The sequence below is a fragment of the Halichoerus grypus genome, chromosome 14 (assembly GCF_964656455.1).
Source record: "Halichoerus grypus chromosome 14, mHalGry1.hap1.1, whole genome shotgun sequence".
NCBI lineage: Eukaryota > Metazoa > Chordata > Mammalia > Carnivora > Phocidae > Halichoerus > Halichoerus grypus.
This window is the reverse complement of record NC_135725.1, coordinates 82,251,741-82,277,742: the sequence shown is the minus strand read 5'-3', so window position 1 is coordinate 82,277,742 and position 26,002 is coordinate 82,251,741. Positions and strand designations below refer to the sequence as shown.

Genomic DNA, 26,002 nt, shown 5'->3' with positions numbered 1-26,002 from the left:
AATTCTTCCCCCCCATCCCCTTGACGGCTTATTTTAGATGCTGTTTCACCAACTTGGGAGCAGCTAGAAAATGCAATGGTAGCTGTTAAAACAGTGGTTCATGGCCTTGTGGACTTCATACAAAATTATAGTAGGAAAGGCCATGAGACACCTCAGGTAAGCACATTCATTGCACTTCTGACTGCTGTTACCTCTAACAGAGCTTCATCCTGAACATCTTGAACAAGCTTTTCGGTTAATGGACTTCTTACGTGACTCTGCTCTTTTAGGTTTCTATTATCTCTGTTCTTTTGAGAGAAACTCAAGTTTTTAGTATACCTGATAAATAATCCATAGCACGGCACAACCATGGGGAGAGTATTTTTTTTTTTAAGATTTTATTTATTTGACAGACACAGCGAGAGAGGGAACACAAGCAGGGGGAGTGGGAGAGGGAGAAGCAGGCTTCTGCTGAGCAGGGAGCCTGATGCAGGGCTCAATCCCAGGACCCTGGGATCATGACCTGAGCCGAAGGCAGACGCTTAACACCTGAGCCACCCAGGCGCCCCCACTGGGAGAATATTTTGAATATGAGTTCACTGTCAATGTTTTGACCAAGTATAGCTCAATGATTCCTTCCAGATATTTTGTCTAATTCTTTTCTAATGTAGGGAAATCGTCACTTTTTTCTCCATTGCTCTCGTACAAATGAATATCTGTTTGTAAATGTGTGGAGTTAGAATTTTTAAAATATTTGCAATGTACTTTAGAAGGAGTTGCTTAAGGCATAATCTTTTATTCTAATAATTATGCCCATTTATTACGTCACTGTGAGCCAAGTTCCTATGTTCAGTATTTTATTTATATGATTTCTAATCCTCACAGCCACCTGCAAGATAATTGCTGTTCCCAAGCTGAAGTTTAAAGAGGTTAAATAACAAATCTAAGGTCCTGGTGACAGTAAGTGACAGAGCTGGGATCAAATCTACTCCAAAGTGATCTTTGCACTCTTTTACCCTTATTCTATTAGAAAACATGTTAATATTCAAACATTAACTGACAGATAAATGTTTCATCTTTATTGAGGTCACAGAAATTACAGTGCCATCTTAAATTTTGATGCAGTTATAGCTGTTATTTTTTTTTTTTTTTTTAAAGATTTTATTTATTTATTCATGAGAGACAGAGAGAGAGAGGCAGAGGGAGAAGCAGGCTCCCAAGGAGCAGGGAGCCCGATGTGGGACTCGATCCCAGGACCCTGGGATCATGACCTGAGCCAAAGGCAGACGCTTAACCATCTGAGCCACCCAGGTGCCCAATGCAGTTATAGCTGTTATGATGAGGGTTTTATATTTTGCCTCATTGTTTTTATGAACTTAAACAGCTCCAAGCCTAAGAAGAGAGTTGTACCCTCAAGCTGACAAATAAGTTAGTTTCATAAATTTTCACTTTCAGGGGAAATTATATTCTACCTCTCCTGGGAAAGTTTAAGTGGACAAAGCTTGTGGCTTTTTAAGTGCTTTTTAAATCATTTGTTTTGGTATCATTTTAAGACAGCATTGAATTGAGGAGAAAATCTTGTATTTTTGTGGGCATTATGTTGCCTGACAAATAAATAGACATAACATTGGAACCAGTTTCAGATAATCCTCAGAAGGAATATTTAAAATGGCAGTTCAGAGTTACCCTGTGTAATGCCTAATGGGAAATGGTGGAATGGCAGTTGCTTCAGCACAAGAATTACTTCTCTAACATGAAAAAGAATTAAAGCGGTAAATCATAAAATTCTGAAATCCCAAGAGTCCTCACTTTTCCACACACCGATTTTCTTTTTTGTAGCCTCAGCCAAACAGCAAATACAAGACTAGCATGTGCCGAGATCTGCGTCAGCAAGGAGGGTGTCCCCGAGGAACAAATTGTACTTTTGCCCATTCTCAGGAAGAGCTTGAAAAGTAAGTTATGAAAAATCTTTTTCATATGGGTTTAATTTGGGGTCATTATGAAAGTGTCCTGTGTAGTCTCAAAGTTTGTGGTGGGTTTTGCAGATGTGATTAAGTTCACATTGTAGAGTTCCTTAGATTGCAAGATAATCTTTTCTTTTGAAACTATACCTTCTCACTTCTGGGAGCAAGATTAACATGATAAGTGATTTAGAACCTTATTCAGGGGTCGTACTTTAAAGCATTGTATAGCTGGAATCCATGTTTTTGCTAAGCACCTGTGCAGAACAAAACACCCCTCCGTGCAATCTTATTTGCGCAGGTTCAGTTGAAGATAACGGCAAAGTCCCAGGTAAAACAGTACAGCAGATACATTTTCTTTTTACGGCTTTTGGTCTTTTTAGCATATGTATTGTCCAAGTTTCTGTTTTTTGTTTTTTGGGGTTTATTTCTTTATTTGAGTGAGAGCGCGAGAGAGAGCTTGAGCGGGGGAGAGGGGCAAAGGAGAAGGAGAGGAAGAAGCGGTAGTTGTCCCGTTCCCCTCCCTCTGAGCAGGGAGCCCAGAGCCCTGAGATCATGGTCTAAGCCGAAGGCAGACACTTAACCAGCTGAGCCACTCAGGTGCCTCTGTTGCCAAGAAATTGATTCCAGCCTTTCTGTTGAAGCAACCTGTGTATCAACTCTTAGTGGACGTCTCCCTTTTGTTTTTAGACACTTGAAGCCCAAGTTGAGCTAATTTTCTCCTCCCGTACATCCTCTCCCACCTTTCATTCTGCTCTCCCCCAGTGTACCCTGTCCAGCCAGTTATACATGCCATGTTAAAGACACCATCTTTGTCACCTTTCACCTGCTTGTCTTACTTAGTCAACAAGCCAGTTCAGCCTCCTGCCTGTATGTTTATTTCTCAATTCTTCTTTCCATCCTTATAGTCCAAATCATCATCCCCTTTTCTCGATCTGCGATTGCCTTCTAACTAGTCTTCTTACAGCTATCGTTGCCTACCCCCAAACCCATCATTCCCCACAAAACAGGGAGAACTTTATACATTAAGCTCATTGCAGATAATGAGAAGCAGGTGGTTTCTCATACCCTGTGGATAAAGTTATAAAATCTAGATTGTGGACCCTGCATCATCTATATGCCTACCTTTCTGATCTCATCTCACAGTGCTCCTGAATTATATTCTATACTCAGGCCACGCTTACCTTCTGACAGTTCCTGGAATGCATCATGTTCCTTCCCACCTTAGGTCTTCTACGTCATGCTGTTCCTTGGGGCCTTGCCTTGGGGGCTTTTCTTTTGCCTAGCTTATCCTTCACTTTTTTGGGGGGTCTTCCCAATATTACATACTAAACCAGGTTCCTCTTTATCACGCTTATCAAAATTATGGTTAACTTATGGTAAATTTTAGAGGTTGGCAAACTTTTATGTCAAGGTCCAGATAGTAAATATTTTCATTTTGGCGGATCATGCAGTGAACTGTCACAACTGCTCAATTCTGCCATTGTAGCAAAAAAGCGACCATAGTGCATAAAACGGGCATAGCTATATACTTCATTTACAACAGACAGGCAATTTTGGCCCACAAGAGGTAGCTTGCTGACCCCTCATCTATTGACTGTCTGCCTTGTTGCTGTGTAAGCTCAATGGACTGTATCTATCTTGTTGATTACGGTCTCCTCTCCTCAGTTGCTGGCACTGGGCCCTGTACGTAATGAGCTCCGCAGCAGCAGCAATATGATAGGTGATATGTGTGTGTGCATTAAAAAGAAGAGTAGAAACATGCTTCTCTTCTCTGTTTTTCCCCCTACTGGAAGAGCCTAGAGAGGTTGTAGGAGTCCTAAGACAAAAAGATGCTGTTTGCACCCAGTCTAAGCATCTCTGTATATAGAGTTTTATATTGGGCTGGTTTTTGAGATTCTAGGAGATCTATTGAGCTTGCCCATACCTGAAATAGAGCTTCTTAGCGAAAGTAGAACTTTTTAGGGGACCTTGCTTGGGTGTACTTAGACTTAACAAAGTCAGAGGAGAAACTGTGATTTCATTGCCATTCCACCCATAACTGGTACCCCAGCTGAAGATCCATTTTATCTCTTATGTCTTCAAGCTGGCTTTCTACTCTCCATCTCCATTACCTACTTCAGAATTTTATTATCTCTTCTCTGAAATTATAATAGTAGTAGTATAAAAATAATAATCATAGCCAAATTAATTGGTCTCATTTGGTGTCAGGTACCATTTTTAGTGTTTCACATGTGTTTACCCAATTTATCAATTTAGTACTCTAATGGCCTTTAACCTGGCATCTCCTTATGTTCAACCTGGCTGTTTCATTGCTACCAAGATTTTCTTTTGCAAATAAGTGTCTAATCATGTCCATCTTCTGTTTTACATTCTAAATTGGTTCCTCAGTATATCACAGGATCTGGTCCTAATCTAGCTTTCCAGCCTTACTCTACCTTTTGCAGTTTTTATTTTTTTAAGGTACATCTTATTAATCACTGTTTACTACTACACAAATTCTTTCATTCTTTCCCTTGCACATGTTGTTCCTCTATATCATATGCTTTTCTCTTCTCTATTTGGAGAGCTCCTGTTCCTAGTCATACTCCGATGTCAGCTTCCTTCTGAGGACTTCCCTGACTTCCCAGGCAGTGTTAGTTGCTTCCTTCACTGTGCCGGTGTAGTGCTTTATACTTTGTAACATCCAGTTCTCTTGTCATACTGCAATTATTTATTTGCATGTGTGTATTTTCACTGGACTTCATTTATCCTATGGGTAATTAATCTTGATATTTTCTTCACTTAGCAAGTATCTGATACGTAAATTCAGTATATTTATGTTGAAAGAGCAAATAATCTACAATTCCTATTTCCAGCCAGCCTCACAGTCTCTGTTGCTATGTGAAAAAAGAAGAAAAAACAGGATGATACCAAGGATTAAGGAAGTGGAAGATGTCACTACCCTATTGGCTAAAAAAATACACGTTGCTACCTATCTCTGAGTTTTTGAGGGTAGAACCTTTGTCTTATTTCACATAATACACCAGGAGCAAACATTTGTTTACTTAAATAAATTTTACTCCAGCCCTCTTTAACTACTATGCATCTCTCTAACCAAACTACATGTAAATTCCCAACAGTCTCCTGAGTATTAGAATCGTGTTTCCAAGAGTTGCTGCATTCTGGAGAGTGTCAAAAGCCTGGGATCAACCAGTTCAACAGATATTTATAAAAATGATTGTTAAGTGCCAGGTACTATTTGAGATGCTTATAGTGGAGGAAGAGGAACAGTAAACATGTAAATACAATTTCAGTTACTGATAAAATACTTTAAGAACGTCTGAGGTGGAAACAAACTTGGCATGCGTGGGAACTAGAAACAAGACCAGTGTGTCTGGAAGATGGAGAATGAGAAGAACAACAAAATATAGGATTGGAGAGGTAGGCAAGGGCCAGATCATACTGGCTTTATGGACCATGGTGAGGAATTTGGAAGCCATTGTAGGGTTTTATTCAAATGCAATGATGAGGATTTTTGTGTTTTTTTTTAATCTTATTTATTTATTTATTTTTAGAGGTTTTATTTATTTGACAGAGACACAGCTAGAGAGGGAACACAAGCATGGGGAGTGGGAGAGGGAGAAGCAGGCTCCTGGCTGAGCAGGGAGCCCAATGCGGGGCTTGATCCCAGGACCCTGGGATCATGACCTGAGCTGAAGGCAGACGCTTAACAACTGAGCCACCCGGGCACCCCAGATCTTATTTATTTTTTAAGTAAGCTCTATGCCCAACATGGGGCTTGAACTCAGGAGCCTGATCAAATCAAGAGTCACATGCTCTACCAACTGAGCCAGCCAGCCAACCTGCAACAATGAGATTTTAATTTTCTTAGAAATGTCACTAAGTGCATGGCTGGAGACCAATTAAATTACTACAGTGGTTGAGGCACAGGATTGGTATCTTGGTCCTAGGACCATAGTAATGAAAATGATGAAAAATGATCAGATTGGGGATGTATTTCGGAAGTAGGGTTGATAGAACTGATAGATTGAATGTGGACTTTAAAGAGAAGAGAAAAATCAAGAATGACTCCAAGGTTTGGGACCTGCATAACCAAGTAGTGTATTTTACTGAGATGGGAAATGCTTTTGGGGTAGAAAATCAGTAGTTTGTTCTCTTGGCCATATGAAGTTAGAGGCTTACTCCACATTCATGCAGCAAATATTTATTGAACACCTAGTATGCACAGGCACTGTATGATGTGCTGAAGGTAGAGTGGTGGGTAAGAAAGGGAAAAATCCTTGCTGTCATGGGGCTTACATTGTAGTAGAGAAGATTGACATAAAGCAAATAATTAGAAAGCATGATATTTGGTACTGATCTGTGCTATGAAGAAAAATAACACAAGGTATGGAGAAAGAGAACGATTGGGAAAGGGGAGATATTTTAGATAAGATGGTCTGGGAAGGTATCTCAGAAGATACGACATGTACGGAGACACCTGAATGAAGTGATGATGCCCTAGAACAACAGATCGTTACAGGAGTGGAGTCTTTGCAAAGGCAGATGGGCTTGGGACCTGGGGCTCAAGTGGAGATGGGCCCTTGGTAGAACCCAAGCGGCAGGATTGGCCTGAGTCAGGAGCCAGGAGCTCTTCATCCCTTTTTCGGAGGAGCATGTAGTTACAGATGCAGGAAGGTTACTGGAGTTGGTGGTGAAAGAAGTAATTCTCCTCTGGTTTCAACTATTTTCTCTGTGAAGTGGGAGGTGGTATCATCAGTGGTGGAGGAGCTGTGGAGAGTGGAGGTGGAAAGGATGTTAGAGATGGGAAAGTGAATTTAGTAGAGAAGTGTATTAATGTATTGCTTGGCCATTTTAAATAATTGATCATAATTTTGAAGGGAGTCTAGAGAGCATGATGGCATAGTTTTTCTCCACCAACATTCAGCTGCCAGGGAGCAGGCCCAGAATAAGAGAGTAAGTGAAGAATCAGATTAGGGTTTTACCAGGTGAGTTCCAACAGGGGGAGTTGAAGGTACTTACAAGGGAGGAATTAATGGTAGATAGTGGATTCAAAGCTGGGTGAGGCAGGGAGTGAGTACTTCAGGGAGCTCAAAGATGATTTTAAAAGAATAGGAAATAAGTGGCTGTTTCAAGCGTGAGGGCCAGATCCTAAGTCCAAGTCTTTAGCTTCCTAGTTGCTAGAAGTCCAGTATGTATCCTGACTTGTCACTTACTTTACCTCCCTTAGTTAAGGTTTTACTTCTTACAACTCTTCTCTTTTAAGGTACTCACAATTAAACCTTTTGTTTTTTGCCTGCCAGAGTAATCTTAAGGATAGCTGAGATTTGTCCTTTGAGGATGGAAAGCAAGGAGCAGCTGGGTATTTTGTGCAAGAACCTTTGAGATGAAGAATGAAGAGCAGGTTTCAGAGAGCATGTTGAGGAAAGTGCAGGCCCCTCCACATCACCAAACTGCCTTTCTAAAATATAGGTCTGCTTGTACCCTACTCATAATCAGTGGTTCCCCAGAATATCTCTGAGATGACGTATGTAGATTGGCTATAACTGTTGTCTTCTTTTTTTTTTTTTTTTAACTTTGTGTTCTGTCACTGCACCCCCAGCCAGTCTCGTCTGGGGACACTTGTCTTTTATTGAGCTCCACATGCCTCTGTCAGTGTGTGTGTGTGTGTGTGTGTGTGTGTGTGTGTGTGTGTGTGTGTGTGAGAGAGAGAGAGAGAGAGAGAGGGAGAGGGAGGGAGGGAGAAGAGCAGGATTGAATAATGAGGCTGTTTGTAGATACTGAGGGACTGAAAGGGAGGGATTGTGAAGGCATTGCTCATCACTAACGCTATTTATATTTAATTACCATATGTTTGATTATGTATAACATTAATATCAGATTAATTTAGGCTTATGTAATTATGACTTCAAATGTGTGTAGTCGTTTTTCTTTTCATGTAACAGTTGTTCATCACTTTAAAGTATTAGAGGAAACATTGACTAGGACTACATTATAATGAAGTTTTTGAATTGTACAAGTGGAAACAAATTTTCTTAAATCGACTCCAAGATCAAATTGCTTTATATATTAAGAGTGTTATATCTGACCACTATAAATAAAACCCTGAAATTAATATCGGAAAAGTCTTTAATCCAAATCCTTTTTACTTCGGGCATAAACTTAATCTGAAAAATATAATACTAAATTTCCATATTTTGGTATAGTGTTTAAGAATGAGTTTTGGTTTCATAATTTTTTTAATTTATATAATGCTCTAATCATTTGGTAATAACAGAACTTTGCCAACTTTTTCATACCTTTTCTCTTCATTTTGCATTGCTAAGTAAATTTGGTATGGTTCCTTTCATTTTTATATAATGTACTTTATATTCCAATTATATAAAATTTTCAAAAGAATCTCTTCTTATTCCCTCAAAAGGCTTCTTTGAATACATGTGTATTTTGCTTGCTGTATTAATTACGTGCCTACATACATGTTTGTGGGGGGGGGCATATGTATTTTCATGTGGCATCTATCACAGCAGAGTTTGATGTAGACTGTATTTGACATTTAGCTGAAGAAACTTTTCTTTAAAGCTGTTCCTCCTATTTAAATATTTTCCCATTGTCTTTTTTTTGTCTCCTTTCAGGGTAAGATTTAGTGAAATATTCACTGATATGTTGATTGTTTTTGAAACAGGTATCGATTAAGGAACAAAAAGATCAATGCAACTGTAAGAACATTTCCTCTTCTAAATAAAGTTGGTGTAAACAACACTGTCACAACCACAGCCGGAAATGTCATTTCTGTCATAGGAAGTACTGAAACAACGGGGAAAATTGTTCCAAGTACAAATGGAATTTCAAATGCAGAAAACAGTGTTTCCCAGCTAATCCCACGTAGTACTGACAGTACGTTAAGAGCTCTGGAGACTGTGAAGAAGGTGGGGAAGGTTGGCGCTAATGGTCAGAATGCTACTGGGCCTTCTGCAGAATCCGTCACTGAAAAGTAAGTATTAGGTAAAAATGGTTACTGTGAGTTTTTTAGAAATGCTTGAGTATTTTTATTTATCCTAAGGAAAAGAAGTTAATTAGAATTTTTATGCAGAATGTTTCACGTAGTAGAAAAAGCACTAAATGCCAAAAAATTTGAGTTTTAGTCCTGGTTCTGCAGTTGAATAGCTCTGTGACCTTAGAAAGTCACTTCAGCTCTGGGTTTTGTTTTCCTCAACTATAAACTAAAGAGGCTGGGCCAGAATTGGTTTTTGGTTTTTTTTCCCCACACTTACTTCTTTGAACTATAGGATTGAGTCCATAGAAGGGCCAGAAAGGAACTAAGTAGAAACCTGAGCAAGGTGAGCTGCGGAGCCTCCAGCCTCTGCTGCAGTCGGAACAGTTCCTCTCTGTGCTCCACAGTGATGTGTGGTAGTTACGAGGGGCCTCCTGGGAGCCGAACTCTCTGGGTTCAGATTCTGGCGCACTGTTTTCTAGCTGTTTGATCTTAGGCCAATTAATCTGTCTTCCTCCGTTTACTCATCCATAAAATTTGTACAAAAATAGCAACTACTACATATGTTGGTTGTGCGGATTTGTGAATTGTTAAGTGTGATGCTTTGAGCAGTGCCTGCCAAATAGCACTCAGTAAATATCTATTGTTGTTGTTGTTATTATTACCAATATTGTTGGGTTTCAGCATAAGAAAGGGTTTTGGTGCTTTAAGAAAAAAGTTTTACAACTTTCTAACAATCTGAAAAGTTACTTCCACCGCTAAAATCTCATGCTTTGGTATTATTGTAGGGTCTTAAAATCTGAGTTTTAACATGTTCAGATTTTGTTGCCCCTGTCAGTGTTTATTATATGCCTTCTAGGAAATTATATGTAATATGATAATGTAATACTAGGTAATTATATGGAATATTGAAGAGACCAGCCCTTTAGAACTGAAAGTTTTGTTAGGGACTGGTAAAATAAGATTAGATAGATAGGTTGGCACCAGATTATGGAGACCTTGTGTTACATATATGTTTAGAAAACGAGCTTTTGAAGGGTTTTGGCAAGGTAATGTAGAACTGTTTCATAACCATACAGTGGAATGTATTCAGCCATAAAAAAGGAGTGAAGTACTAGTACATACTACAGTATGGTGAACCTTGAAAACTATGTTAAGTGAAAGAAGCTAGATATAAAAGGCCATATATTACAGAATTCCATTTATGTCATTGTCTAGAATAGGCAAATCCATAGAGACGGAAAGTAAATGAGTGGTTGTCAGGGGCTGGGGAGTGAATGCTAACAAGGAGAGATTTCTCTCAGGGCTGATGGAAGTGTCTCAGGATTAGCGGTGATGGTCCTTGTACATCCTTGTGAACATATAGAACATCACTGAATTGTATACCTTCAAAAGGTAAATTATATCTCAATTTTTTGAATGATAAGGCTAGGGAAAAAACTTTTAAAAAGTCTAAATCATTCATTCAAAAATTATGGATCTTCCACGTACCCAACACCAGCCACTTGGTGGAAATGTAATGAAAATGAACTAGATAATACTACTCCCTGCTTCTAAGATGGGTCTTACAGTGTGGTTTGGGATGCAGATGTAAACAGACCATATAATATATTCTGAGAGGTACTATAATGGAGTTGTGTTCCAAGTATTATTAGAACACAAAAAAAGAATACCATTCTGCAGGAAGTCACTGTGGAAGGCTCCTTAGAGAATACCTGGCTAGTTCCAGAAACATGGGTAGTTGGGAAGGAAGGACTCCTCAGTACGGGAAGCATCACAGGCAAAATCATGTATGCAGGAGAGGCATGCTGCGGAAGAGCCTAGAATCCTGAAAGTCCTGTAGGCTACAGCTGTAGGAATCTAGCTGCCTGACTGGGATGTGACTGAAGGCTAGCGTTTTCCTTAAGTCTGATTTTTACAAATAGTTTGCACGATCTCATGAGGCTATGAATCTATGAATCTTGTCATGGATTTTGATACCTTTTTGCTGACAAGTCTAAAAATTTGCCATTTCAAAGTACTTACCCAAATTTTATAGTATATAACATTTTGATATGGAAGGACCAGAAAACCTGTGTAAAGCACGTTGCATAGTGCCTGGAATGTGCTCAGTAATTGCTTAATAAAAGTATATTACTGTTATAAGGAAATCTTAATTATTTTCCTTGTTGCCTTTAACTGCAAAGAATAAACATAGCCCTAAAATATCTTTAAACTGTAAGTCAGTAAATTTGTATCTACTATTATTACCCACAGTTCCTTAGTTATTTTCATTTTACACATAGAAGTAAACATCTGCTAGACTAATCTGCTGTGTTAGACTTAAAAGCAGCCCATACTCCTTGTTTATATTCTAGCTTTAAAAGGGCTTCTCTAGTTTGAGAAAAACCCTCTACTCTACTTGGGATGCAGCATACTGAATTCCTGCATCATTAACAAGTGCATTTTCTGGAGCCACCACATATCTAAGCTCTTAAAGTTGGACTTTTTTTTTTTTTTTAAAGATTTTATTTGAGAGAGGGAGAGCACAAGCAGGGGGGAGGGGCAGAGGGAGAGGGTAGAAGCAGACTCCCCACTGAGCAGGGAGCCCAATGTGGGCTCGATCCCAGGACCCTGGGATCATGACCTGAGCCAAAGGCAGATGCCTAACTGACTGAGCCACCCAGGTGCCCAAAAGTTGGACTTCTTAATAGGACATAAGAAAGCCATGATGAGATCCTCTGGAGCTGATTTCTTGGTGACTCAACAAAGAAAATCCTTTGTTTAAAAAAAATAATAAGTTTATGTATTCAGTTTAATGAGTAACCATATATTGGCATTTTGATCATCCACTAGTTATTTACTGACTACCTACTATGTGGCAGGAACTGTTTCATTTGTTCAACAGATATTTACTGAGGAACTACTGTGTGCCGGGAATTCTTGTAGATATAACACTTAACAAAAATCTGGAGAGACTGCAATTAACAAACTGGATAAAAATGAGGCCCCTGGGTGGCTCAGTGGGTTAGGCATCCAACTCTTGATTTTGACTCAGGTCTCGATCTCAGGGTTGTGAGATTTAGCCTCACATCAGGCTCTGTGCTGGGTTTGGAGCCTGCTTAAGATTCTCTCTCTCTCCCTCTACCCCTTCCTCCCCAAAAGGACAAAAATGGCCTTTTCTCAAGGAGTTTACATTTCAAAATGTCTATCTAGCTCTTAATAGAACAACCTTTCTTTTACCTGTCTGTCTTCTTTGTCCCAAAGAATTCTGTGGACTGCAGTGGGCCCTTGAACAACACAACCCCTGTGCAGTCCGAAGTTCGAGTGCAAGTTTTGATTTCCCAAAAACGTAACTACTAATAGCCTACTGTTGACCAGAGGCCTTACCGATAACATATTGTTGATTAACACAGATTTTATAGGTTATATATACTATGTACTGTATTCTTGCCGTAAAGTTAGCTAGAGAAAAGAAAATGTCATTAAGAAAACATGAGGGGTGCCTGGCTCAGTCAGTAAAACATGCAACTCTTGATCTCGGGGTCATGAATTTGAGCCTCACATTGAGGGTAGAGTTTACTTAAAAAAAAACAAAAAGTATTTAAAAAAAAGAAAATACATTTATAGTACTGTATTCATTGAAAAAAATCTGCATGTAAGTGGACCTGTGCATTTCAAACCTGTGTTGTTCAAGGGTTAACTGTATATTGCTTCTGTTGAGAACTTCTTGAACAGTAATTTTTTTTATTTTCTCTAGGAAAAATATGTTGTTTAAGAATGAGTAAAAAGGGATTGATGGGTCACATTAGTGCCTGGGATTTGTTTGCATTTCTTTTTGCCTTCACCAGAATATGAGATCTGTTACTATGATTCTATGAATGAGCAGTGGAAGGTGGCAATGAAATTCATTGCCTAATTTTTCACTATGGAAGTACCTAAAGTTTTTCCCTATTAGTGGTTTCACTATATAATTTTATGAAAAATTCCTTCTGAGGAAGACAACAGTTACAGACAGTGATTTATTCTTTGTTCTTGATAAATTATCTCTCCAGTAAAATTGGCTCTCCACCCAAGACTCCTGTAAGTAATGCAGCGGCTACCTCAGCTGGGCCTTCCAATGCTGGAACAGAGCTGAATTCTGTGCCTCCAAAAGCCAGCCCATTCATAACTAGAGTACCAGTATATCCTCAGCACTCTGAAAACATTCAGTATTTTCAAGATCCAAGGACTCAGATACCCTTTGAAGTCCCACAGTACCCACAGACAGGTAAGTAATTTTAGATAGTTCTAAGAAAAAAAAGAAACTGTAATATAACATTTGTTGTCCTTAGGTAAGTAAGTGAATCACTTAATCACTTACCTAGAATATCTACATTAAGAAATTAATTGGGGTGCCTGGGTGGCTCAGTTGGTTAAGCGTCCAGCTTTCAATCTCAGGTCAGGTCTTGATCTCAGGGTCATGAGTTCAAGCCCTGTGTTGGGCTCCTTGCTGGGTATGGAGCCTACTAAAAAAAAAAAAAAAAAAAAAAAATTAATGCTTTGGACTGTTTTCTTTCTGCCCTAAGAATTGATGATTCTACATGCCAATAGTTTTAAGATTCTCCTTCCTATGCATCAAATTTAGGGTCCATGGATGAACTTCAGGGAGTTTTGTGAATCCCTTGAAACAGTTCGCAGAATGTTTGGCTTATATATACTTACGTATAATTTTGGAAAGACAATGCACAACTTACATAGATTTTGAAAGCTCTTTAATCTCTGCTCCCCAAAAGTTAGGAGTCAATAATGTAACTAATTACTTAATCCAAAACCTGTGGCAATAGATGCCCTAGAAGGAAACTTACCAGCCATCTGTTAATAGCTCTGTCTTGGGTTTTTGAGGAGCAGTTTAACAAAATAGTGAACTTTAATGATTTTCGTATAGTAGTTATGTCTTGAAAGTATGTAGTTTCTTTCTAAAGCAGGGGTAATTAAGGTTCAGAGCTTACTTTCTTTTCCCACATTAAAGGCTGCTTTAGACTTAAACCTTTGTAAAATGTTGGATTTTACTAAGATTACATTAAGTATTCCTCTTTCTGATTTTCAAGGCTACTACGCACCCCCTCCAACGGTGCCAGCCGGTGTGGCTCCCTGTGTTCCTCGCTTTGTGAGGTCCAGTCATGTTCCAGAGTCCTCCCTCCCACCTGCTTCTATGCCATATGCCGATCAGTACAGCACATTTTCCCCTCGAGATCGAATGAGTTCTTCTCCTTACCAGCCCCCTCCTCCGCAGCCATACGGACCAGTTCCTCCAGTACCTTCTGGAATGTACGCGCCTGTGTATGACAGCAGGCGCATCTGGCGCCCGCCGGTGTACCCGCGAGACGACATTATTCGGAGCAGTTCCTTACCTCCAATGGACGTGATGCCCTCGTCTGTTTACCAGGCGTCCTTGCGAGACAGATATAACTCACTAGATGCGTATTACTCCGTGGCTTGTCAGCCACCAAGCGAGCCAAGGACAAGTGTGCCTTTACCAAGGGTAAGTGATGACGGAAATAGGAGAGCACTACTGTCATGTGGTGGGTAAGAGCCTGCTGTCACACTCGGTGTCCTACCACCCTGGTACCGTTTCTGGCTCCTCCACTTATGAATTGTGTGATGGACAGAAGTTACATGACTTCTCTGTGTCAGGTTCTTCACGTCTGGTGGCAGTGATAGTAGTACCTACCTCATAAGGCTGTTGTGAGGATTAAATCAGAAAAAGCCCTTAGAATGGGACCTGATACATATTAATGCTCAATAAATGTTATGCTTGGATAGGAAACTGAGGGCAAAGTAAAAAGAAATCTCCAAAATAGAAGGACAGAGCCTATTTTCAGTATCCCCATGTAGGTAGAAATGACTTCCCTAAACCAGAAAAACTGAGTGCTCGGATATTACTTGTAACATCACTGGACTCAGTATTAACCCTTTCATTTAAATGCGTGGAGAACAGACTAAAGTGACTTCCCTACTGTATTTTTTCTTTTTTTTTGGTCCCAACGATATAATAAACTGTTAACATTATTTCCGCAGAGCATAGTTAAATTTATTTACTGCTCCCTAGATGATTAAGATTGTTTCTTTTATCCCCCCTTAGGAACCTTGTGGTCATTTGAAGACCAGTTGCGAGGAGCAGATAAGAAGAAAGCCAGAGCAGTGGGCACAGTACCACACTCAGAAAGCACCTCTTGTCTCTTCAACTCTTCCTGTGGCAACACAGTCACCAACACCACCTTCTCCTCTATTCAGTGTAGACTTTCGCACTGATGTAAGAAAGGTCTTAATCACTTGATGTTGCAAGGACAGGTCAGACACCTGACCTCAGAGCACTCCTTCAAACCAGGCTTAGCTGTGTTGGCCATTTTGCAGTGGTTTGGTGTGCAGTCGAGTCTGCTTAGTTCCGTGAACACTGAGCATGTAATGAGCACTACAGTTAGGCATTGTCAGACTCAGAAGACCATGAAATCACAATCCTCTTCCCACCAAGAATTGAGTCTTTCCAGCAGTGTAGTTCTCATTGTTTTTCTGGCTTTAATTAATAAGATGTATATCTACCATTTATTGAGCACCTACTTGTGCCAGGCACTGTACTAAGCATTTACATAATGCTATTTTATTTAATTCTCACAAAAATCTTAGGGGGCAGGTATTAAATCTCTATTTTTTTTTAGGAATCTTACTCAGAGAAATTAAGTAATTTGCCCAGGTAGTAAATCTGGCAGAGGCATTTCTTCCCTGCTTCACAAAAGGTGCAGAAATGCCTACTGTTTTATTTGTGCAGGTTTCCGTCACTGTTAACTGTTGTTCTTGTTACAAAACAAGTTTTTGTACTAGGATCATTTCAGTGTGCCCTGTTGTTTTCAGTACTTTTATATGTAGAACAAACCTTTTTTTTTTTTTTTTTTTTACTTCCTCTAGTTTGGTTTATTTCCCATTCCTACAGGCTCTAATATAAAAAACCTCTTAAAATCTTGTTATGAAAAATTTCAAACACATAAAAAGTAGAGAGAGTAGTATATAATAAACCCCATGTACCCATCACCCCTAATTATCTACTTAGCCAGTCTTGTTTCATTTGTACAACCCCTCTTCCCTCTGTATTATTTTGAAGTAATCCTAGACATACTTTTTCATCCATAAATACTTCAATAAACCATTGAATTTTTAAACTAGATCCAAATTTCTCATCAAACTTAGACTTCTTTAGGGCACCTGGATGGCTTGGTTGGTTAAGCATTCAGCTCAGGTCATGAGCTCAAGGTTCTGGGGTCGAGCCCCTTGTTGGGCTCCCTGCTCAGTGGGGAATCTGTCTCTCCCTCTGTCCTTTCCCCAACTCGTTCTCTCTCTCACATAAATAAATTTTAAAAAAATCTTTAAAAAAAAAAACTTAGACTTCTTCAAAGCAGCTAAACATCTTGCCAACAGTGTAATATGAGTTGCCACTTACTTGATACAAAAATGTATTTACATTTTTTTATACTATACTGTAAGAAATAAGTATTTCCCTGGGGAGCCTGGCTGGCTCAGCCGGTAGAGCATAGGACTCTTGATCTTAGGGTCGTGAGTTCAAGCCCCGCATTGGGTGTAGAGATTACTTTAAAAAAAAAAAAAAATTATTTCCCTGACACTCAGCTCAGCTGTTTGCTAGCAATATGACTTCGTATAAGTAATTTAACCTTTTTGGCCTTGGCTTTCTGTATCTGCACAATCAGTAAACTAGATTTAATGATTATTACAACTTTAATATTCTGATCCTATAATAATTTTGACAGTCCCTTTAAAATTTGTCCACTTTTTCTTCTAGTTCCAGAAAGCTGCCTTTGAGTGTTGTTTTTTTTTTTTGTTTTTATTTAATCCTGCGTGGTTTATCCGTTATATTCCCATAGTTTTTTTTTTTAAGAGTTTTTAATTTATTTATTTGACAGAGAGACAGCAAGAGAGGGAACACAAGCAGGGGGAGTGGGAGAGGGAGAAGCAGGCTTCCCGCCAAGCAAGGAGCCCGATGCGGGGCTTGATCCCAAGACCCCGGGATCACGACCCGAGCCGAAGGCAGACGCTTAACGACTGAGCCACCCAGGCGCCCCTATTCCCACAGTCTCCTGTTGGTCTTTTCTCAAGAGAATGATAAACTACCACTATGGACTGTGGTGTGTGTATGTGTTTTCTTTTGCTTTTTTCATTTTTTGGAGTACCTTGTCCATATTCGAGGCATGCTGTAAATATGTGTTGATTGGTTTTGATAGTATCAGTCAGGGGTTTCTTATGAGTACTGAAAGAACAAAGTAAAAACAGAAGTCATTCTATTTTCTATTAATGAATAATGTAAACACAAAGAATATAGATACTACTTGTTACTAATGACAGTTTTTTATATTAATTATCGAAGGTTTAATTGTTTAATATGAAGTCCTGTATATTCTATAATTGTTACTTTGTGTTAGTTACAAGTTTGTAAGTTTGATTTGTACTAATTGACTATGCCTTTTTTTTTTTTTAATCAGTTCTCTGAGAGCGTGAGTGGTACAAAATTTGAAGAAGATCATCTTTCTCATTATTCTCCCTGGTCTTGTGGCACCATAGGCTCCTGTATAAATGCCATCGATTCAGAGCCCAGAGATGTAATTGCTAATTCAAATGCTGTATTAATGGTATGATTTGGGGGCGCGGGGGGATATCATGCATGTTGACTGAAGTTTTAGAGTGATTGAATGCTTTCGTCTTCATATTGTTGCTATATAACTCCTCTGTAAGCAGCAGAGTTATATTTAGGTAAGTCTGAAATAAATTGCATTTGATGTTTAAATTATTTGAGCATAGTTCAGTGGTTTAAAATAGATGTTGGATTACCATTGAGATCAATAGCTAGTGTTAAATTTACCAGAAAACTTGTACAACCCCTCTTCCCTCTGTATTATTTTGAAGTAATCCTAGACATACTTTTTCATCCATAAATACTTCAATAAACCATTGAATTTTTAAACTAGATCCAAATTTCTCATCAAACTTAGACTTCTTTAGGGCACCTGGATGGCTTGGTTGGTTAAGCATTCAGCTCAGGTCATGAGCTCAAGGTTCTGGGGTCGAGCCCCCATGTCTTTTGAAAGCATTAATCTGTATTACTAGCTGAAGTAATTGCCAGCAATCCCTTTATTGATTTTCTTTGGTTTATGCAGGACCTGGACAGTGGAGATGTTAAGAGAAGAGTGCATTTATTTGAAACCCAGAGAAGGACAAAAGAAGAAGACCCAATAATTCCATTTAGTGATGGACCTATCATCTCAAAATGGGGTGCAATTTCCAGATCTTCACGTACAGGTTACCATACCACGGATCCTGTCCAGGCCACTGCTTCCCAAGGAAGTGCCACTAAGCCTATCAGTGTATCAGGTAATCCCCCTTAACTAATACTGATATGTTCTAACACTGTGCTTTTTAATCCTCATTTTGTGAGGTACAGAACATTTCCCTCCATTAATAATCCCAGAAAGCTCAGAATTAAATGGTTTAGCCAGAAGAACATGGCTGGTTGGATAAAATAGAGATCTTTTCTTAAAAATATATATTCACAGGGCACCTGGATGGCTCAGTTGGTTAAGCAACTGCCTTCAGCTCAGGTCATGATCCTGGAGTCCCAGGATCGAGTCCCGCATCGGGCTCCCTGCTCAGCGGGGAGCCTGCTTCTCCCTCTCTCTCTCTGCCCCTCCCCCTGCTCATGCTCTCTCTCCCATTCTGTCTCTCAAATAAATAAATAAAATCTTTAAAAAAAAAAAAAATATATATATATATATGTTCACATTTATATACTGATTTTCACTTTTGTGATCATTGTTTTTTTCTGCATTTCTGTAGATTATGTTCCTTATGTCAATGCTGTTGATTCAAGGTGGAGTTCATACGGTAACGAGGCCACATCATCAGCACACTATATTGAACGGTAATGTTACTCTTAATTCTCTTGGATTCTCTATTCTCAGACTGTACGTTATCCTCAGAGTATAGATCCTACCCCCCCAATTATTCATGAAGTATGCTTTGATGATTTTAGCTATATAACAAATTTCTGAAAAAAATTTACATTTGGAATGACAACTGAAACTTTCAAGGTTGATACATTACTGAAAACACGTACGGCATATGGCCATTACTGCTTTAGGTGCTTCCTGATTTCACTTTTATAATTGTAAACATGTTTCTCTTTAAAGGGACAGATTCATTGTTACCGATTTATCTGGTCATCGAAAGCATTCCAGTACTGGAGACCTTTTGAGCATTGAACTTCAGCAGGTAGGCTCTGTGTTGCTCAGCTTTGAATTCTTTAAAAATGGCAGTTAGAAGCTAACTTTACTTTTTTTTTTCCTTTCCTGTAGGCCAAGAGTAACTCATTGCTTCTTCAGAGGGAGGCCAATGCTCTGGCCATGCAACAGAAGTGGAATTCCCTGGATGAAGGCCGTCACCTTAGCTTAAATCTTCTAAGCAAGGAAATTGAACTGAGAAATGGAGAGGTAAAGCTTCTCCCAGCTTCATGCTTAATGTATTTGCTGTTTGCTGTTGTGTTGGTTTCTGCCATTACTTAGTGCATGTTAGTGTGCCTTTTTCTGGTGGATGATTGCTTTTAAAACTCTGAATAGAAATAAAATTGTAGTACCAGATTTCTTATATAATTCTTTATTTCAATCATTGGGGTTCTCATTTTAATCTAAAAGGGAAACCCCAGCTTCCACAGGTATAAAATCAGCATTTCTCTTAATTACAGAGTGATTATACAGAAGATGCCAGCGATACCAAGCCTGATAGGGATATTGAGTTAGAGCTGTCGGCACTTGACACTGATGAACCTGATGGACAAGGGGAACAAATTGAAGTAAGTACTACAATTAGTATTTAGGAGGCTTTATTCCATTGGAAATGAAAGTATAAAGTGCTTTCATAGTAAGGATTAACATTTTATTTTCTTAGGAGATCCTAGACATACAGCTTGGTATCAGTCCTCAAAATGATCAGTTGCTGAATGGAACAGCAGTGGAAAATGGGCATCCGGTCCAGCAGCACCAAAAGGAGCCACTGGAGCAGAAGAGACAGAGTTTAGGTGAAGACCATGTGATTCTGTGAGTGTTAGACAGATAATTCCTAACCAGTGGACATAGGCTGTGAATATTTAAAGAGAAATAGATGCAGTGTTAAATGCATTTTTGGCTTTATCCTGTAAGGGGAAGACCCTATGTAATAGGACAATGATTAGGTCAGTCTGGATTTTTAGGAAAGAAGAAGTAAATTTGAACAAACAAAGTAGCCCACTTAAGTCGCCTGAAACTTGCTTTTTGTTGGGATGAAAGTTTGTCCTCATGCTCCAGCATCAGGTTATACTTCTCAGTCTGGTAGGCAGACTTCTAGATGGCAAAATGGAGAATTAAAACCTAGATGTAGGGTTTCCCTTTTTAATAAATTCATGTTAAGATATTCTTGGATTTAATATTGCCATTTTATATAATTACTGCCAAAAATATGGGTTAGTCTTGAACTTGATAGTTTGTTGGCCTTAAATTAACCAGTACTTTAATTTTTTTAATACGATTTTTGGAAAATGGGACTTTTTTAGTGAGTGCTGATACTTTTTAGTGATAAAGACATGCCTTTGCTAGGGGCTCTTAAGGTTGTTACAACTTGTATTAAGCATGTATGGTTATTCTTTAAAGTTTTCACTTAAAGCTAATTTGTTTTCAATGTCATTTATTTTCTCCCAGGGAGGAGCAAAAAACAATTCTGCCGGTAACTTCTTGCTTTAGCCAGCCACTCCCAGTGTCCATTAGCAATGCAAGTTGCCTCCCCATCACCACGTCTGTCAGTGTTGGCAACCTCATTCTGAAAACTCATGTTATGTCTGAAGATAAAAACGACTTTTTAAAACCTGTTGCAAATGGGAAGATGGTTAACAGCTGAAAGGAGGTTCATCTTTCAAATTTGTGACCATACCATGGAAGCATTTACACTAGCTTTTTATATATATAATATATATTATATAATGTATATTTTTTTTAAAAAAAGATATTACTGGGGGCATCCATTTCCTGTGGACTCTTTGATACTTCAAGCCCTCTTGCATTAGCATTATGAAAAAAAAAGAAAATTTACTTTACTAGGGTAACACGTTCACTTTCCAGAGGTGATTGGAATTTGGACATTTAACTTAAGCTTCAAGCAGCTTTTTATGAGTTTGTAGCAATCCGGTGCAGTAACTGAGCCATTTCCTATTTTAAATGGCTTCTATAGAAAATTAACAACTCAGTTATTAAACTAGCAGGATCCTACAATGATACATCTAGTGAAAGTAGACTTAATTAACTTATTTATTTCTATTTTATGTTTCGCTGAGAGAAATTTCCATCTCATTCCAGCTGCTTTATTTATCTTTTTCATGGGACTTTGCATGGATTTTTTTTCTTTTTCTTTCTTTTCCTTATTTCTTCCTTTCTTTCTTTCTTTTACTTTGAAGAGTGGAGTTAGATGTTCTTACCATAGAATTTTACAGGGTTATATACTAGCTTTCTTTACTGCATTATATGTAGGAGTGTGGTGCAGTGCTTTTATCTGTAGCATTGAAATTTTTTTTAATTTTCCATTTTTCAGGAATAGTTTCTGCTTTGTTAATATTTATACACAGGCTACTTGTTGAAGTAAGTAATTAAATATATAACCAAGTGCCTAAGTCTTTCAGCTGATGTACTAGATATTAAATTCTCCTAAGTTATGCAGAATCGTTTTTACAATTTTGATAAATTATGCACTAATGTAATGGCAGTTTTTTAAAATGCAGATTTAAGCCTGTACATTATTGAATCTGATGACTTGGCAAAAGAATCAGGTGCTTTCAGCTTTCTTGAGAAAACCCTGTATGTAGCGTTTGCACTGACTAACAAGATGGTATTGCTGGTTTTTTGTTTTTGTTTTTTTTTTAATTTAAACTAATTAATTTGGATGTTCATTGCAATATCTTGGTTAAATATTGTTTATTGTTACTTCACGTTGGGGTTTAATTTTCCTTGTTTTCTGACTGTTAGGTTGATAAGACTATGAACCATGTAATAATAGAACATTGGCTAACCTTTATTCATACTTAAAAACATGAATAATTTCTGCCCTGCTAAATGTGACTGAAAAGTGTTTGGACCTGGCATCTGGAAGTATGCAGTATGTTCAACCAGCCATGCCCCAGATTTGTGGGAGGTATTTTACTGAAACCTAAATTTCAGTCAACATTTGGAAACAAAAGCTGGGCATTCCTTTCTGGTGATCTTACCTATAGTTTGTCTCTTTGTTTTCCCCCCGGTTTCTTTGAGATTAGTTTGACTTTTATTATTATTTTTTTAATTAACTTCTGTGAAGTTGTTTACTCTGAAAATTGTACTGGAATATTTTAAGCCAAGCTGATCTTTCACCAGGTGTACTGTATGTAAGGGCTTTTCCTGCTAGCAAGATGCTTAAACAGGATCATGTTATTGGTCGTCTGAGCTATTTAGTTGTTTTACAAAACCACAGCATTGTATCAGATAAGATTTTGATAAAAAGTTTTGTGCACATTTCCAGGGGCGGGAGGGTTGACATTTCCCTGAAATTTCTTGATCAGAATGAGTAAATACTGGTGTTTGATACCTGTCTTAATGAACATGCTCATAAGGTGACTGATAAGTTGTAAATATACCTGAGAAACAAAGGGGTAGTTTTGATATTCTGGTGTCAGTATGGAAGATCTTACACATTTATTTAATATTCAAAGGTATGAAGATGTTTGTTTGTAGCCTAACAGCACAGTAGCCTTGACTTCGTTTCCTTCGGTTAGTACTGTACCTTTTTGCCATGGCCAGTGCTCCCTCTCCCTACAAAACATTTTATTTATTTCACTCTGTAACCTGAAATGAATAGGAACAAGAGTTTTAAACCATGTTACATTAACTTATTTCTGACATTATAAATTAGCCTAGGATATTACAGGAACATGATTGTTATATAATTTATATCAGAACCCTTCTATAAATATGCGCTTATTACATTTAAAATGCTTCCAATGTACTTTATTTGCTGTTTGTATTTCCAAAAAGGATATGCAAACCAGTATGTCTATTTCATGGATATTTAAATAGTGAGATCTTCCATGTTGAAGGTAATGTATTTTTTTTTAAGATTTTAAAATTGCTATTTTGTTACAAAATAGAGACCTATTAACAGTTTGAGAGCTCCTTATGTGCCCTCAGGGAAAGAACCCTCTGTGCAACAGAACTACGCAAAACATCTTCAGCACGTTCTGAGGGTGAATATATACTACATAAATTGATCTTGTGTATTTAACCTTATCTTTTTAATTTTAAAATTGAAATTTTGAAACTTGGTTGTGCTCTGCTGGAGGGGTTTGGGATAAACTGCTTAGGTGTTTGCCTACTTGTCCAGTGAAATTACATTTGCATCAGTGTATGTATATACCTGCCAACCTTATTGGTATGTCTCAGAACATTTATATTAAAATAATGCTTGTCTTGCAGCAGGTGATCCCATAAAACAGTAACTCCCTGTTCTTAAAAACTTACTCTCGTTCTCACTAACAACATAGGAATTGTTTCTGTGTTGGGATTATTCTGTATTGCATCCTTTATCTGTGTAGTGACCATCTTCTGTTTCTCACGGTGGGTTTCACGTAAGGAAAGACATTGGTTCTCTGCCCCTTTAGAAGAAAGAGCAGTTTTTCTGATCCTTCTTCAAAAAGTTACTCCCTGATGTCATGGAGGAAAAAATATATATATAAATCAGACCGAGGATGTGACTTTTTAAAATTGGGTGCATTCCTTGTCATTTGACCCTTTTACCAACATGTTGTGATGTACATATGTTTGAAATCAGTATATAAGGCAATAGGAGAGGAAAGGTGTAATGCTGGTAATTAAACTGCATATGGTGCCTGTGGTCTAATTAGGAAAAAGTAGTCTGAGGTCTGGAAAGTGGGAAAATGGTGGGGCGTTTGTTTTACTTTTTGTGTTTTTGTTTTTCCATTTCTAAGTCCCACTCTGAAGGCCGTGTGCCTCATTCAGGTTCTGTGAATGTAGCCTCAGTAGTTCTCTTTCGTAGTGTCCAGTTCATTTTCTAAAACCTGAGAAAGTGATGTATGTATTTCGTCTAGTTGGTACCTGAGCAGAGCAGATTCCCTTGCCTTTCCTGCCATGACTTCCTTTCGGTACCATCTGATAAGCCAGCGTCATGTGTGGAGTTTGTGTGTTAGAATTTTCAAGAGAAGGTAGTACTTCACTGGGTCAGTGGCACTGATTTTTTTCCTAGTAGTTATTTACTCTCACAAGAGAATAAAAGAAACCTCACCTCCTATATGAGAACTGAAATACCCCATTTGTATGGATCTAGTCACTTTCACTCAAATTTCGAGTTGATTCAAAGTATATAAAGCACATCCCAATTTTACATGCTGCCTTGAGAAAATCACAGGATGCACAGCAATTTCTAGGAATTTAAAATGGGATCATTTAAACATTTGAAAACATTGTTCTAAAAACCATCTAGCTTGCTCTTGCATCTTAGATGTTAAAGCCCATGTTGTTTGGTTGACGGGTGGAATTGTAATGATCAGGTTCAGCATGTGATTTTAACTTTGAATCTGAATATTTCTTCCCTAGCCTCTCTGTGTCGTTTTCTGAGCAGACTGTCACCAGTATTGGTAACTGAGCAGTTAAAGGGAAAAGTTGCGTTGCAACTATGTATTAGTTTCCTGGGAGAACTTTCCTTGTGTTTTAGTGATTGAAGAGTATTGATGGGATCACTTACTGTAACTCCTTCATAAGAACCCCTTCTGCAAGCAGAACACAAATGAACATGCTCAAGGAGTATCCCATTTTCTGGATAAATTGAATACATTTGCTAGTTATTCCTTCATACTAGCAGTTTCTTTGTATCCCTTTGCTGGCAAGGGAATACAAGGAGTCAAGGCCACTGATGAGAACACCCCACATTTGAGTGGAGTCTTATTTCTACTCCAAGAGCAGTTATCTCCCCAAATCCGAAATTGGCAACTTTTTTCTTTTTTTAAATAAAATTTTAAAAATATCCTCAAACCAGTGGAACATAGACACTGGCTGCACTTAGTACTGCCAAAAGCCAAGGTCATTTGCATATACTCCATCAATCTGTCGAGAATTAGGCCTCACTTTATAACCCAAGGCATGGAAGTGCATGCATTCTCTTAGCTGGGCAAACAATTATACTGTAGTTGTGATACAACACACGTGGCTTCTATTTGTACTGCACATACCCACTGTACAGCCACTGGGAGTGTCGTGGTTAGCTTGCAGCAACTGCTGTCTGCATTTATACTGTTCATTGCATATTCTTTTCCCTGGAAGTGAAAGAGAAATGTTTTTCTTGTTGCATTGATTACATTTTATAAATTTGCTTAGCTGGAAAGTTTGGGAAAAGAGGCCTGTTTGTCAATTGTACAACCGATTGTGAAGCTCTAGTGTGAATATTTTTACGTCTGTATTAGACATTTTCTTTGCAAATCTATTGTTCGATTGAAATGTAAATGAAATTAAAGATGGTGTACACCCATCATGTAAAAAGCAGGCACCATCTCTAAGATGGATTTAATGCTCATTTTTAAGGCATATACTCAGCTTCTATTTAAAACTATAATTTAAAATAATTCTGTACAATGAAATGGGGAATATATATGGGAATAAATTCTATTCCATTTATTTCAATTTGAATTCCAAATTGTAATGTTTCCCTTTGTGCTATAGGAATAGGATTAAATGGGGGAAGGCTAGGATTTATAAGGCCTGTATATGGGGGGAGGGCAGAGATGGAACAATGAGGGTTGTGATGATAGTGAATAGCAAAGAGTGAATTCTGTGTGTTTTTGCTGTAGCACTGAAGTGAAGAGATATTAGCTTTGGCTGTTCACAGAATAGAGCATCATGATTTTCAGTGTTTGAGAGAAAAATTGATGGAAAAAGTTTGCAGTACTTGACATGTATTTGCATGCACAAAATAAAATTATTTGTCCACCTTAAAA

The 26,002-nt window shown here is 38.3% G+C and overlaps 1 protein-coding gene across 5 annotated transcripts in view; it reads left to right on the top strand.

The window, feature by feature from the left end:
- Positions 1 to 26,002, top strand: part of RC3H2 (ring finger and CCCH-type domains 2) — a 50,779-nt gene extending 24,777 nt beyond the window's left edge. Inside the window, exons 8-21 of one of the 5 annotated variants that reach the window (XM_036107857.2) lie at positions 38 to 156; positions 1,819 to 1,931; positions 8,626 to 8,934; positions 12,969 to 13,183; positions 14,004 to 14,437; positions 15,038 to 15,208; positions 17,442 to 17,558; positions 18,114 to 18,327; positions 18,790 to 18,874; positions 19,143 to 19,224; positions 19,308 to 19,442; positions 19,694 to 19,801; positions 19,897 to 20,045; positions 20,682 to 26,002. In XM_036107857.2, coding sequence (XP_035963750.1) covers positions 38 to 156; positions 1,819 to 1,931; positions 8,626 to 8,934; positions 12,969 to 13,183; positions 14,004 to 14,437; positions 15,038 to 15,208; positions 17,442 to 17,558; positions 18,114 to 18,327; positions 18,790 to 18,874; positions 19,143 to 19,224; positions 19,308 to 19,442; positions 19,694 to 19,801; positions 19,897 to 20,045; positions 20,682 to 20,877 — 2,447 coding nt within the window. In that variant the 3' untranslated portion in view covers positions 20,878 to 26,002. Of the gene's footprint in view, positions 1 to 37; positions 157 to 1,818; positions 1,932 to 8,625; positions 8,935 to 12,968; positions 13,184 to 14,003; positions 14,438 to 15,037; positions 15,209 to 17,441; positions 17,589 to 18,113; positions 18,328 to 18,789; positions 18,875 to 19,142; positions 19,225 to 19,307; positions 19,443 to 19,693; positions 19,802 to 19,896; positions 20,046 to 20,681 lie in introns of all 5 variants that reach the window. The other 4 variants (XM_036107856.2, XM_036107860.2, XM_036107861.2 and 1 more) reach the window with 4 other exon arrangements.